The sequence below is a fragment of the Mirounga angustirostris genome, unplaced genomic scaffold (genome assembly GCF_029215605.1).
Source record: "Mirounga angustirostris isolate CCGP_5_RB_7025 unplaced genomic scaffold, mMirAng1.0.hap1 SCAF_17, whole genome shotgun sequence".
Lineage (NCBI taxonomy): Eukaryota > Metazoa > Chordata > Mammalia > Carnivora > Phocidae > Mirounga > Mirounga angustirostris.
Genome location: NW_026991725.1, coordinates 51,601,446 through 51,616,852, shown reverse-complemented (window position 1 = coordinate 51,616,852; position 15,407 = coordinate 51,601,446). Strand labels below are relative to the sequence as shown.

General features: G+C 45.3%; 1 protein-coding gene across 7 annotated transcripts in view; it reads right to left on the bottom strand.

The window, feature by feature from the left end:
• Positions 1-15,407, bottom strand: part of MYOCD (myocardin) — a 99,665-nt gene that overhangs the window by 40,606 nt on the left and 43,652 nt on the right. For 3 of the 7 annotated variants that reach the window (XM_064583668.1, XM_054511047.2, XM_064583672.1), the window contains exons 3-5: positions 9,112-9,167; positions 7,612-7,687; positions 5,208-5,369 (exon numbers count right to left, since the gene is read on the bottom strand). In XM_064583668.1, the coding sequence (XP_064439738.1) occupies positions 5,208-5,369; positions 7,612-7,687; positions 9,112-9,167 (294 nt within the window). The other 4 variants (XM_064583670.1, XM_064583671.1, XM_064583669.1 and 1 more) reach the window with 3 other exon arrangements.

The window sequence follows — 15,407 nt, the reverse complement described above, 5'->3', positions numbered from 1 at the left end:
CTCAGTTGTTAAGCATCTGCCTTCGGCTCAGGTCATGATCCCAGAGTCCTGGGATCGAGCCCCGCATCGGGCTCCCGGCTCAGCAGGAAGCCTGCTTCTCCCTCTCCCACTCCCCCTGCTTGTGTTCCCTCTCTCGCTGTATCTCTCTCTCTCAAATAAATAAAAAAAATCTTTAAAAAAAAAATGGTATAAGACATGAACAGACATTTTTCCAAAGAAGACATCCAGATGGCCAACAGACACATGAAAAGATGCTCAACATCACTCATCATCAGGGAAAGGGTAACCAAAATCACAATGAGATACCACCTCACATCTGTCAGAATGGTTAAAATCAACAACACAAGAAACAACATGTGTTGGGAAGGATGCAGAGAAAGGGGAAACTTCATGTCTCTTGGTGGGAATGCAAACTGGTGCAGCCACTCTGGAAAACAGTATGGAGGTTCCTCAAAAACTTAAAAATAAAATTACCATCTGATCCAGTAATTCCACTAGTGGGTATTTACCCAAAGAATATGAAAACACTAATTCATAAAGATATATGCACCCCAATGTTCATAGCAGTGGTATTTACAATAGGCAAATTATGGAAGCAATCCAAGTGTCCGTCAATAGATGAATACATAAAGAAGATATAGTGTACATACACAATGGAATATTACTCAGCCACAGAAGGAATCTTACCATTTGCAACAATATGGATGGATCTAGAGGGTATAATACTAAGTGAAATAAGTCAGAGAAAGATAAATACCATATGATTTCACTCATATGTGGAATTTAAGAAGCAAAACAAATGAACAAAGGGCAAAAAAAGAAACCAACCAAGAAAGAGACTCTTAACTATAGAGAACAAACTGATGGGTCACCAGAGGGGAGTGGGTGGGGGGGGTGTGGGGAAATAGATGAAGGGGATTAAGGGTACACTTATCATGATGAGCACTGAGTTACGTGTAGAATTGTTGAATCTCTATATCGTACAATTGAAACTGATATAACACTGTGTGTTAACTCTACTAGAATTAAAATTTAAAAATAAACAATTTTTTAAGATAAAAAAATTAAAAAGCAATCCCTCTGTGTGTTGGGAGAAGTTCTAGATTGGTCTTGGGTTGGAGAACACTTGGTCTTTACTAAAACCAGGAGGAAGACAATGACCAAGTGTTCTGCTCAGAGCCGGGCAGAAACACAGAAACCCAGCTGCAGACAGAGCTGGAAAATCTAAGCACATCTGGAAAAGCGCATGAAGAGAGGGTGAAATACACAGATGCCAGGAGAACAACCCACAGCGAACCACTGCCCTGAGTCACCGCTTCACCACGGGGAGTTGATTTCATCACAAGAAGCGACAGGCAGATGAGGGGGCTGGGTCATCATCACCACTGGACAGGCTACTCAAAGTCCTAGCTCCAAAGCTAGTCTCCGAGCAACTCCTTCTGTCTTTATGATATTTCATATGATGCCATCACCTTGCCCATAAAAACTCTTATGCACATGGAAAGATTACTGCTAAGAGGCTGATGCCTGGGTCAGTCCCCATTACTGGTGCCGGATTTTCCTTGATCTGGTCAACCCATACCTTCCACCTCTTTCTGTGGCCATTCATGCCCTTCATCCTCACAGTCTCCCTACCTCTGTCTTAAAGATCACTGCCTGCGAGCCTCTTAGCCCTCTTTGCCTTTTATGCATCCTCCACTCCTCCCAACTACCCTCTAGCGGGCACTCTTGATTCCTTGAACCCGGTACTACTTTTACACCATTTATACCCTTTTATCACGATATATAATTATTCATTACTTGTTTGTTTATTGCCCGCATTTCCCAACTACAACATAAGTTCCATTGAAGCGGAAATGTTCTGTTCACTGACATATCCCAAGCACTTAGAATAGTGCCTGTCACAGAACATACTCCATAAATAGTGAAGAAATATATGAACAAAAAGGCAATCTTACCTAGTCCGTTAGTTTAAATGTTCATATACACTCATGTCTCCTAGATCTGTCGTTCTAGACCAATATTCTCCTGCATTCTAGTTCAAGAGAACCCATTGCTCACTTAGTCCCTTGTCCTTGGATTTTCTGTGGGCCCCTCAAATCTCATAGTTGAAACACAAATCCATCATCTCTCCCTGTATCTGCTCTTCTACTCATGGTCCCCATCTTGATAAATGGCCACCATTTACCCAGTTGTCCAAGAGAGAAACCTAGGTGTTATCTTTTGCCTTCCCTTTGTCTCAATTGGTGTATTCTACTGATCATCTAATCATGCAGAATCAATTCTCTCCCAGAGTCCCACTTTTCCACACCCCCCAGCCATGACTCTTGTTCATGCTTCCATCAACTTTCCTCAAACAACTCTAGCAACCCCCTAACAGAAGAGAGTACTCTGGCACTGTATCTCATCTCTTGAGTCTACTTCACATTGCAGCCAGAATGATCTTTGTGACTTTTTATCCCGTCCCCTCAGAGGAATTGCTCTGGGAAGCAGCCAGACTGGAGGGGGTCTGTGTGCCTGAAAGATCCACCATTAAGGAAGATCCTCCCTGGACCGTTGATGAACAAGACGTGATCTTCTATTGCTAAGCTGCTGAAATTCTGGGGATGCTTTAGCAGCTACTATTATCCTAACGGAGAATAAAATAGATGCAATGATGGAATGATGGCTTTCTTCTTCCTCTTTTCTTGCTCAAGTGTGAAGGCCTGGAGATCAGAAACTAGACTAACTCCCTAACATACCTCCAGTGCCTAGTAAATTCTTTACATAATTAAAAAACTGAATGCACCTTGAAAAAAAGGCCCCACAAGATAGCAATTATTGTTGTTGGGGTTTCAGAGAGGAGCAACTGAGGCACGTGGGATTAAATCACCGCACGGCCGTGTGGCCAAAGTCACAAAGTCCAGCTCTGAAAATGAGGGCGGTGGGTCCCATAGCAACTGTTCCTTTAGGTAGATTCATGCCTTGCCCAATTTTTTTTTTTCACTAGCCCTCATGTTTACTGCTTTCTACCCATTTCTGTTGACCACGGGCCTGCTCATGCCCTTGGAGTCCTCACCTGAATGGGGGACATGTTGTTTAACCTTCCCTCTGCCTCAACCTGTCTCTACTGTACCCGAAACTGATGAACACTCCCGACCCTCAGCTCTCCTCATGGAGATTCTCCTGCTCAATGACCCTGATGAGAAGCAAAATTAAGTGAATTCAAGTAGAGACCAGAAACCAACAACCATAAAACAAATTCACAAACTGCTTCTTTGTAATAATGACCAACTAAGACTTTTAGCAAGTGTGATGAAAAAGGGAGGAAAGAAGGGAGAAAACACACAAATTAGCAACATTGCGCTGAAAAATAGAGCAGAACCCCTGGTCGAGAACAGCTTAAAGCATCTGTAAGCCAAGACTTTATACGACTTTAAGCTAATAACTTTGTAATTCGGTGGAATAATGAGAATTTTTTTTTTTTGAAAAATGCACATTTTAAGGGTGCCTGGGTGGCTCAGTCGGTTGAGCATCTGACTCCTGATTTTGGCTCAGGTCGTGGTCTCGGGGTCATGAGACTGAGCCCCACGTTTTGCTGGAAAATCACCGTTCAGCCAGAAAAAAACCCTTCCCCAGCCATACGCGCTATTTTCATAGTGGAATATGGGCAGAAGTGATATGTTCATTTCCAGGTGGAGGCTTTTAAAATAGGTGGGTGGGCCTTTCCATTCTTTCTTCCCCCTCACTGGCTAGATACAGAGGATGAGGGGGCTCTAGGGCACAGGTGGGCACATTATGGCCCGTGAGCCTGCGTTTGTTAATAAAGTTTTATTGGAACACGGCCATGCCCACTTGTTGACTTATTGCTTACAGTTCTTTCGGTACCGCAGCAGCAGAGTGAGTAGTTGCGACAGGCGGTTTAAATCGCTTAGCCTATTTACTGTCTGGTCCTTTCAGAAAGTTTGCTGCCCTCCTCTAGGGAAGCAGCCAGACTGGAGGGGGTCTGTGTGCCTGAAAGATCCACCATTAAGGAAGATCCTCCCTGGACCGTTGATGAACAAGACGTGATCTTCTATTGCTAAGCTGCTGAAATTCTGGGGATGCTTTAGCAGCTACTATTATCCTAACGGAGAATAAAATAGATGCAAGTCTCAAATAAAATATCAGATACTTCTAGAAAAAAATTTCTTTGTAGGGTTTTTTTCCAGAAATGCAAGGTGATTAGAAAAGAGAGCAATGCCATAGTCCTAGGTCGAAGAAGAAAACTCACGCGATCGTCTTTCTGTGCATGTTGAAAGCATTTAAGAATTCAGCACCCATCTTATACACTACTCTTAGTAGGATAGGAGAGAGAAATAATTCCTTAGAATACCTATCTACATACCAAAAGCTAGCATCATATATAGAGGTACATGAGAGAAGAAAACCCCATTTGTGACGGAAACAAACAGAAAAATAAATGTTATCAACATAGCGAAAGCATAACATATATATGATAATAAAATACTGATCAAATCCCTGGCAATGTACAAATAAAGAAAATTTCCTACCATGTAATATATTAATAATTATTAAATTGCATTGTTCATTATATAATATGAAATGACGTAAGTTATGTGCTTTATATAATTCACATGCATAATTTTATATATGATATCCTTCTACATACAATATAGATATTTTATATGTAATAAAGTATATATTAAGTTTGCATAATACAGCATACTGTATACTTTGCAATTTATATAAAATTCATATAATTCACAAATACGTAATTTGTAAATAAAACATGAAAATTATATATAATTTATATGTTATGAATATACTATATATAAATTTTTTAAATGATGCTAATTAGATAATACTTTAATGAAACCCTGATGTTACTTTTCAAGTATTAGCTAGTGCACCAACACAGAAAAACAATGAAGCGGGAGACAAATTTTCATTATTTGTAGGAGACATGATGGTGTACCTAGGCAATTGAAGATAAACCGAGAAACTATTGGCAACTATTAAGAAAGTCTTAAAAGTTAAAAAATTAACGCGCAAAATTAATACATTTCCTGTATGTCAGCAATAATTAACGTGACCTTACTTAAAAAAAAAAAGAAAAAAATCCAGAACCTTACTAAGGGAAATGAGAGATCACTTGAATCAGTGACCTCTGGGTATGGAGAGGACTCTGGGACAGTGACCCAGGGCAGGACTCCTGTTCTAACTACCTTTTATGGCCTCCTTCACAGCAGAATCCACGGGGAGTATATTCTTCTCCACCAGCTCCAGTGGTCCTGGCCGGAGGGCGATCTTTTCATTGAGATCATCTGCAAGTCGGGCTCTTTTCAGCTTCATCTGAGCAGTTGGGATGGACCTCTCTGCAGTGGAGGCTGAGGGATTGAAACCGGAAGAATCAGCCCTACCGTTCTGATGTCAGCTTTGGTTTTGCTTCTGCTTTTTGGCTTTTGCACGTGCACCATTGTGTCGTGTCGTGCTCTCTACCACCCTAATAATGTTTCACTGCGATCATGGTCATTTCACATGGATTAGCAGCGAAGACCAGACACTTCCAAATAAAGGCAAATCGAGAGGCACGGAAGGGTTAGAGAAATGTGCTTTGTGCCGATTCTTGGAAAAAAAAAAGTGCAATTTGGCAATTCTGTGGGCAGGCAGTCCACGGGGTGTACATTGCTCGCTGACCCTAAGCTGCAGCGTAGGGATGTGCATCCTGTTTCTACATTACCTGGCACGGTCTGAGCCTGCTGCAAATACCATCTATTATTATAATTACTTGCAGTAGTGTGACTCCTTAAGGTTTGGCAATGTTGTGATGCTAACTGATGCCCATGTCAAGGGGAATTGTAAAATTAAAAAAAATCCCTTTGAAACAGTTACTTAATTAAACAGGGGGGTTTTAAAAATTGAATTCATCTGATGGGCGGTTTCTCATCATTTGGACGGTGACAAAGGTCTCTGCCAAGCCCTGAATCACCCGTATATTCCTCTTCCGATTCCTCCCAGACTTATTTCTGTGTGAGAACTTGGAGGAGAGTCTGGCCAACCAGCTGCTCCTGCAAGGCAGACCTGTTAGGATTCCATCGAAGTTTGTAGCTTCACTCTGAACTCGGCAGTTTTAAAAGAGGAGATATTTACCCACCAGCCTCCCAGCCCTGTCGCTGTATTATTATCCACCCGCTAACCCAGACCTCGTGTCTGGAGGCTGATCTAGAAATCTCCATACGGGGGCGCTCTAGAGAGGTGGTATGGTTGCAACAGGTCAGATCTCATCTAGAAGTTGTATCTGTAAAGCACCTGACACGGGATGGACAAAACATCAGTACTCCGAACCTAAGAATACATGTGCTGAGACTAGGTCCTCCCCAAGCCTCCCTTAACATCCCGTCAGGTCAGGGCAAGGGCTTCTTGCTGGGTCCACTGCCTCAAGGATCTTTCTGATTCGTCCTATGCACCCATTAATCCCGAGAAGCACTCCTCCCTTGAAAACCCCTACATGATGCTTCTCTATCCCTCTGGCCATGCCATGAATGGAGATGCTCCATCCCCAAAGGACCACTCCAGTGACCCTGGTCCTCCCCCTTCTGTCCCTCACATCTTACCGAGTTCACCTTTGTACTTTGCTTGGTTCCCTCTCCTGGTGAGCTTCCTACCTTCTCCCCACCACCAGCCCAGCAGGCTACTCTTCGGGTCCCAGCCCAAAGCCTCCTCTTACGTGCCGCCTTCGCTGTGACTGCCTCCAGCACTTACAGCCATGGCCCTTGGTCTTAAGCAGCTGCTTCCAAAACTAGACCCAGAAGCTTTGCAAAGAGGGGTCATTTTGTATCCAGCAGATCCTTGGTGCCCTAGGGCACTAATTCCCAATTTCTGTTGGGGAGAAGAGAGGATCCCATGGGAATCACCAGAGTCACGCAATTGAATTGCTGGTCATGGCAGTTCACAGCCTATTTTAATTCAAGACCGTGATGATATAACAAATAACATTTCTCATGCCTTTTTTTTTTTTCCTCTTCTCTTCCCCACACAGGGCTTGAACTCACAGCCCCTGAGATCAAGACCTGAGCTGAGATCCAGAGTCCGATGCTTAACTGACTGAGCCACCCAGGCGCCCTTCTCATGCTTTTTTGATTGTAGTATTATTACACACTCGTCCAGCCTAAGTATGGGAAATGCTAAAAGAGTATATGAAAGACAATGAAAGCATCGAGAAACGCCCCACTTTGAGTCAACTGTTTTTAATAGGTGGGTGTCTTTCTTAACTATTCATATTTATCATTAGGGCTACGTTTTGGGGGGTTTTTGTTTTATTTATATATTTCAAGATCTTGTTTTTAAGTAATCTCTGCACCCAGCGTGGGGCTCAAACCCCCAACCCTGAGATCAAGAGTCGTGCACTCCACCAACTGAGCTGGCCAGGTTTTTAAATCACAGAATCAGACTATAAACACTCTGTGGCCCTAGAGGGACTCAAACGACCACTCTGAATGGCAGGGGACATTTATTAAGAGGACACAGAGAGAAAAGAACTCTGGCACATGCCCACCATTGGCGGGCATCCTTGGTCATGCTTGGGTGCGGTCTCACCTTGGAGTATGTGCATATTAACAACGTTCTCACCTTGGAGTATGTGCATATTAACCACGTCGGTGTGATCGGGCCTGTTTCTGACCTTGTGCTTCAGGGAGTCTTCAGTCTGCAAGCACAAACACAGAGCATGTTCCGCTCACATGGTTGAACTGCCTCGTTTTGACTTTAAAAGAGCCTCGATTTCTCTCAAAAGGGAGAACAATCCTTCTTTTGACAAACAGAAGCTGCAAATCGCTCTGGTCTCCTCTATTTCGATGCAGGAATGCTTGCAAAAGCCTCTCTAGTAATTTTAGGATGGAAAAATTCAGGAAAGAGGGAAGGAGCTTGGGTCTCCATCAGGGCTACACACTTAAAGGCCAGGCAGGTACGTGCTAATAAAATATTAATAAAGCTCTGATAATACTAAAGCTCTGATAATACTAAGTTGCTTGTACTCCAGTCAATTCTATTCCTTGGACTCTTAAAACGGCAGTGAAACTAACTAAGGTTAGAGATGAAATGAAACCTGAGTCCATCTAGTAGAACATGACAACCTATGCCCTCTTCCAAGAATTCACTGGCTGTCTCTCTTAGGACCTGTGAAAATGTAAATTCAGGAGCACCGTGAGTGCGAAGGACACACGGAGATGATTTACCGAGTCCCATCTTCTTCTTAATGGTGGAGCTGTCTGTGGGAACGGATATGGGCTCTGGCAGGGCCACACCCAGATCTCTCAGGCCCTGATTTCTATCTAGTTCTGGGTTTTGATCCCACTATACTGGATCTCCTACTTGACCCCTGAGAGGGGTCAGGAGATCACTCCTATTCTGATAGAAGACACTTGTTATCCAGGGAGCAGGGACCAAAATCTCTCAGGAGCAACTGTGAAGAGGTACAAAGCCCAGCTCCTCTCTCCACCCACAACCTAGCTGCAGGGCTAGAACTCGTAGACAAAGAAATCCCGGGAGAAAGGCACCCCCTTTTCATCTCCTTCTCATACAGGGCTGATGCCAGCTAAATAGTATTTATTATTGATAAATTCAGTTTGCAGAGATCTACTATGAAGGTACAGAATATATGCCCCCCCCGAAGTGCTAAACAAACAAACAAAACAGAAAGAGAAATAAACCAAAAGCCTTTTGCCTTTAGGTACCTGCCAATCAGCTCTGTATTCACAGGCCTTAGCTTAGTATTACATTGGAGTTTTAAAAAATCTGATTGTAAGAAAAGGCTGGAAGGCTTTTTGAAGTCTCTTTGACTTCTTCAGCATCCTTGCCATGAACTTCCTAACATCAGGAAGACTGGGGACATTTTCTTAAGCTAAAAAAGAGTTTCAAAGCAAAATGTGGTCAATCGCATTTCTCCAGTTTTCGAGTTTGTAGGAATAAGATTCCCTATGGTGTGGCGGGGTGTTGGGGGTGGGGGGATGTATCAAGTTTGTGGTAGAAATTCCACCTGCTTTAGCCAAACCTGAGCACTCAGAGATCCATACCCTGGAGTCCAAGTTCAGAAACAGGGCAGTTTGCAAAAAAAAAAAAAAAAAAATTTACCTTGTCACTATCCAAATGTTTTCTTTGCTCATGGAATTCGGTTGGATTTTTCAGTGCTGCAACGGAAAGACAGGGACGTGAGCAGAGCGGGGCTCAGGGCACTGAGCAGCAAAGACAGGATTTGCCGGTGCGCTTGCTGAGCTGTGCATAGGATGGATGTGAGCACCTTTATTAGGCCACAAGCAATTGAAGAGGAGAGGCCCAGAGGACACCAGCTTCCCTGAAGCCAGAAGATACAGAGGAGGCTGGAATTGAGGCCGAAAACAGGAGGAACAGTAGAGGCAGACGTGCGACAGGGAGACAGGTGTGGAGACAGGGCATTCCGAGATCCTGGGGAGGCACGGGGACCTGTGGGAGGCTGGACACAGATCCCGAGTGAGGGAGAAGGGCGGATGGGGTGCCTAACGCCCTCTTCCACTTTGCCCTGCCCCTGAGTGCAGAAGTCTGGGTGGCGGCTGCGGGCCACGGGAGGGGCGCCCCAGCCTGCAGGAAGGGACTTGAACTTGGGACAAGGCCCATGACGGGTCGGATAGGAACATGCAACTAAGGGTGCTGGGTGAGAAGCACAGAATCAGACTTTGAGGGCCAGAAGGGGCCCTGGAGATGGTGAAATGAGCTCCTGCCCTGAACAGAATGGGGAAACTGAGTCCACAGAAATCAGCTGACTTGCCTAGGGTCACACAGTTAGGGCTAAGAGCCTAGGTGCTCTGACAACTTCACTTCTTCCAAGGCATGCTGTTCAAAACATTAACACCCAGGAGATACACGTATGGGTCAGCCAGAACACACAGCACCCTGAACAGCCTAGCCCCGATGCTGCCTCCATCCTGCCCTCTTCTTCCTGCTCTCCACCGTGGCGGGGAACTTCTTCTGACTTAGCAGAGAAGCAGAACATCGCTGGGCAACATTCCGCATCTCTCATGAGCTTTCCTGAGCCCCTGAAACAATCAATCCAGAGCCACAAGCAATCAGCTCTGCGTTCTGAGTGATGAGGTTGGTCCGAGCTCACAAAACTGCACTGAATGCTTTTCTGAACTGCAAGTCTGGACAAGCTGATGAACCACAGGATCCGGGGTTCTAATATCACTGCAGCAGATGTCCACCTGCAAGTGGCGGGCAATGAAATATTCTTCCAAGGTTTGGCGAGCTTAAAAAATTGGGGCTCTAGCCAGACTGGAGCTTGGGGCTACGTGTGTGTGAGTGTGAGTGGGTGAGTCTTGTTCAGTCTTTAAGGTAAATTTTAAATTTGAGCACAGATTTCAAGAGAGCTTGCTGGACATCAAGCAAATGGCATTGCAGTCCGGGCAGCTGGCTGACCACCTTATTCTCTATGGAGGGCATGGCTTGGGAAGCCTCTCTATGGAAGGCATGCTCCCTCTTAGTGTCCCTGCCTCAGGGGAACAAAGGAGTGTTGACCAAAGGAGCTTGCCGAATAGTCCCAGCTGGCTGCCTTGTGTCAAATATACTGGGCGAATACCCCCCTCCTCACTTTGAGCAGAGATTAAGGGGCTTCCCTTCTTATAGAAAAAATAATGGAACATGCTGCTTGACTATCAATATCTCCCATTGAGTGAATATGTTTCTCTTTGTTGCTTTTACTCTTAAAACAGGCTTCTTTGCAAAATCTGCCATTTCCAACGGCCTGCCTACCCCGCCACACCCTCCATTTGTCCCCACTCAGGAGCTCTGGGAAATCATCTGGAGAAATGTGCCGTTCTAATGCATTGCTTGTGCATTTTCTCTGATTTGGGTCTGGTCGCCATGCCTTGTAAGGAGGCTTGTCTTTTCCTGCATTTGATCACAGTTGCAATTTATATTGATGGTGCTCTGAGAGCAACTCCCGTATCCCCGGGCAACCAGAGCCTACAAGTCTGCTTGAGGTCCAGGGGGCCCTGGTGAATCTATACAATTTGAAGGGATAGGTCTTCACCTATGTCCTACAGTCTGGTGGTCATCTAATTTGGGATTATGTATTGGTGCTGGCCTCATCATTTGTAGACTCCAGAAAGGACATGATCTTTGTGTGGCTGTATTAAGTGATTAAAAAGCATTCACACATCCTTTTAGTATGAATCTATCCTGCAATATCACTTACATTCCAAACCCAATTGGTTTTAATCGGGCTTAGGAATTAGGAGGAATTTATCTGATTCTCTTGCCCCCTGAGGCTCTCCAGTTCCTATTAGCAGAACTTATTAATTGCTCGAAGCAGTGCATTTCCTGTATCTTAGCCTTGGAGAGCTCTAATTCATCACTTCTTGGTGTTAATAACTTGTGAAATGATTTGCACAGTTCAGGTCTCTGAAGCCAGGAGTACAAAGGTCTTCTGGAAACTCCTATCACAGAGACACAGTGGGAGATGCTATGTCCATTTGGCAAGGACTTGGGAAGAGAGCCGAAGAGGTCCCCACACTGCATTTTACCACACGCTAGTCTCCTCGGGGCTTAAGGGATGTTATATGGGGTACTGGTTTGGGGTCACCCCACAGAGAACTATCTTGCCATGGCTCTGTGATTGACATTTGCTTTTTCCATGACTCCAGAGAATGTGGGTTTTAGCCAGCTCCCCTGAGGGCCAGCAAAAGCCATAATGCACCCCCCCCCCCAAGTTGGCTTTTTGGAAAATACACAAAGGACCTCTTGCTGCCAGCCCTGGGAGTATCAAATGGCAAAATTTTGTTTTTTGGGGGACGTTGACATTTGAGATGGAAAAGGAATTTGGATTTCTAAATTAAAAAAAATAAGTCTATGTGATTTCAAATTAAAATATGGTTGTAAATTCAGTCAGCCACACATCTAACTCATTCCCCCCCTGGAGGAAGATTAATTACTTCTCACAAGGGAATTCGTGTTCTCGCTTCAGAGTTTAGTTACGGCCTATTCCTATTTCGGTCCCGCAGCTCCAGCTAATTTGGGTCAGCTGTGTGTATAAACATTTGCTTACGAAAGCTCAGAAAAAGATCCCAAGGAAAGAACAGGCCTCCTGCAGTCCCCTGCTCTGGACACTAACCTCATGCCTCCGACAGGAGCCCGGGAAAAGGAGAACACGGGCCCTGGGGCCACTGAGGCATCAGTGAAGGGGATGGGCCGACCCCCCAGCACAGGGTGGTGGGGAAGCCTGCTATTGGTGGAAGCTCTGGCAACAGAGGCAGGGCCGTGGCCTTGCGGGCCTGCTCTCTAGGGGTCGCTCCCTCCCAGGCTTGCAGGACAGAACCCAGCTTCTTCAGTATTGCAGATAAGGACAGAAATGCAGAATCAAAGGGCTGGTGTCCTGGGGCAGCATTTGGAACAGTGGTTCTCAACGCGTGGCCCCCGGACCGGTATCTTCAGCCTCACCTGGAAGCTTGTCCGAAATGCCAATGCTCAGGCCCCACCCAGACCTCCACAACCGGACCCTTGGGGGGTGGGTCCCGGGGATTTGTGTTGGAACATGCCCTCCTTGCCGATCCTGATGCCCAAGTTTGAGAACCACTCTTCTGGAGCCCACCAGGCCAGTGAGTCCTGATCTGGGGTCCTTCGGAACCCAGGAGTTCCAGAAGAGAGAAATTAATTTCTAGGACTGATTTTCAGCATTTCAAAGAGCTGAAGGAAGAAGGTCCGTGTGCCCAGAGAAAGGCTGATTAGGCTAATGGAACGGTCCCTTTTCCTTGTTGCTGCCTCGGATCATAATGGCATGCTCTCATGATGGTTGTCTCACCAAAAATCACAGGCTGTTCAGTGTAAATGCCATTAACTAATCAAAAACAGATATATGGATTCATAATTCATGAATGTGGGCTTCTTTGGTAGGGGGGTAGAAGACATAATGAAAGTCATCTTGGGTGCCTGAAAATTTGGGAACTACCTGTCCTTGCTTTGTCTCCTCAAACACATGTGAGAGTCTCCCACCTGTACAGGGGGCTTAGTAATGCTGGTCTTCTGTTTGTCTCACTTTGAAAGACAAACTAGATCGTGAATGCTGCTCTTCCTAGCAGAGGAGGTACATGCTCTGCGTAACTGACGATGATTTGGAAATGACATCCTCTCCTAGGCTGGCGATCAACGGCTTACTGAATACCCAAAGGATGGTCCCAGGAGTCCAAAAAACGTAGCTCTGTTACCTTTCAGACCTGGCTGCACACTTGGGAGGGGTTCATGCAACATACGTGAATACTTTGGGATTTCTAAGAAGAGTCCAAAGTATGCATGTAATGGCTGGCTTCCTAGTTTCTAGGGAGTGAGGAACCTGAAGACAGGAGGAGGGGAAAAGACAACGTTTAGGATTCTGGACTCCCCCCTGCCCCCACCTTCCAGGCTTGCCATGGAAATCCAGAGTGCCTTGGCTTGTCTCTGAACTTGAGAGGTTAGACAGGGAGGGAGGAGGCAGACAGATTAAAACCCTCGTGCTGTGTCCTGCTCAAACAGCCAACAGTTGTGTGCTAGGGGTGCTGGAGGAAGAAGCCAAGTCAGATGGATGCACAGAGGAGAGGAGGAAAGACTTTGCATAGTCGACTTCTCAAGACTATCATGAAGCTGCATGTGGTGTGGGTAGAGGAGTGTGCCCGGTCATTCTTGCTGCTATTCAGGAGAGGTACCACAGAGAATTCGGGGGTTTACCAAGGCTTTGCCGTGGCTGCGATTAGTCTGTAAAACAAATAAGGTGGCACCGTTCATAGACAGCTCGTTGTAGCTTTCAATTCATTTACACTGATCAGATCATGGACCCAAGCTGCCTGGATGGTTCATTCTGGCCGGCAGCGGCTTTCCGGAAGTTTCCATAGAGATGCCGCAGCCTCTCTGGGGTGCCCGTCTAGTGCAGTTCTCTTGTTCTCATATTGCAGGACCAAAAGCTACCTGTTTCCTCCTCTCTCTCCCCTGGGTTCATACAGATTAGCCCCACATCCATGCAGTGGTGTGATGTCCAAAATATCACTCCTCGGCACAATCAAGCAGGGGGATCTGGGGCCCCTTCCAGACGGTAAGCCTCTGAAACAGAACTCACGTCTGACTCCTGTGTGTTCCCCAGGGCCTTCCTCACAGCAGATGGTCAAAACACCACTGAATTGCTGTGATCATTCATTGCACCTACTCCACAGGGCTGATCATCCTTCTGCACCGAGGCTTCCCAAGGGGTTGGAATAAAGTGGTGTTGTTTTAGGGAGGGCACGTTCTGCATGGAGCACTGGGTGTTATGCACAATGAATCATGGAACACTACATCTAAAACTAATGATGTAATGTATGGTGATTAACATAACAATAAAAAAGAAAAAAAAAGTAGTGTTGTTTTAGATTCCCCCCAGGAGAGGGATGCCCAAGGAAAAGAATTGTGGTGGAGAAAAATCTGCACGAGAAATGGTGAACAGATCCAAGCCCCACAGGTCAACAGGGAAAGAGGCTGGCTCTGTCCTAAAGCCAAGAGAAAAACAGAGAACGTAGATGTTTTTTGCAGCCTTGACTCCACAAGGGAGGGGCAGCGAAATGCTCCCTTTGAATCCTGGCTGGTGGTGGCAGAGGAGGCAACTTGAAATCTCCATTTAGAGATTCAGAGGTGGGATTCTGGAGACAAGTCCAAGCAATAAATTCTTAAAGTAGTATTTCTGAGCTAATTGCGAGAGGGTATTTCACTGAGATTTCATGACTATTTTTGACAATGTGAATTCTACAATGGTATTATAAATGTGAAAACAATCTTAGAATCTGGCTGGGGCCCATGCTCCCTGGTCTGAAAAACCTCTTTCCACTACTGAGAGTTGTTCTGGGGCCTCTGTGCTGGCCTCGGAACTCTGCCCTTCTTGACTAAATTCAAGAAACAATGACTTTATGTTCATTTAAAGCACCCGAAGGGGGAGAACCCCAGACCCATAATGGACAAATGTGGGAAATAAGTAAATGCTGAAGAGAAGTGATTAAGGGGGGTTATGAAGGAGAATTTGTCCCTGGTTGCGGTGGACTGTTTGTTACTCATCAGTAACTTCAAAACCTGCAGGATACATGTCCAAGAAGAAGGAAGGAGTTAACTAGTTCTACTACTTAACTGAAATTTACACATGGTTCAGTTTATCAGAATCCGGAGGGACAGAAACCTTATACTTTCATTGTCAATTTGATGTACAAGTGAAGTAAGATCTGCTACAAGGCTAAAGCAGCAGAACTTTTCCTTCCCTCTTGGTCACGGTGAGGTGTAGATGAGGATGGAAAACCTGACGCCATTTTGTTAAAACCATTGGGTTTTCCTTGGCATTTCCACCTATGTATATTTTTAATTTCCCCAAATTCCAACTGAATTTTTTGGCCACAAAATGCTTGAGGGAAACC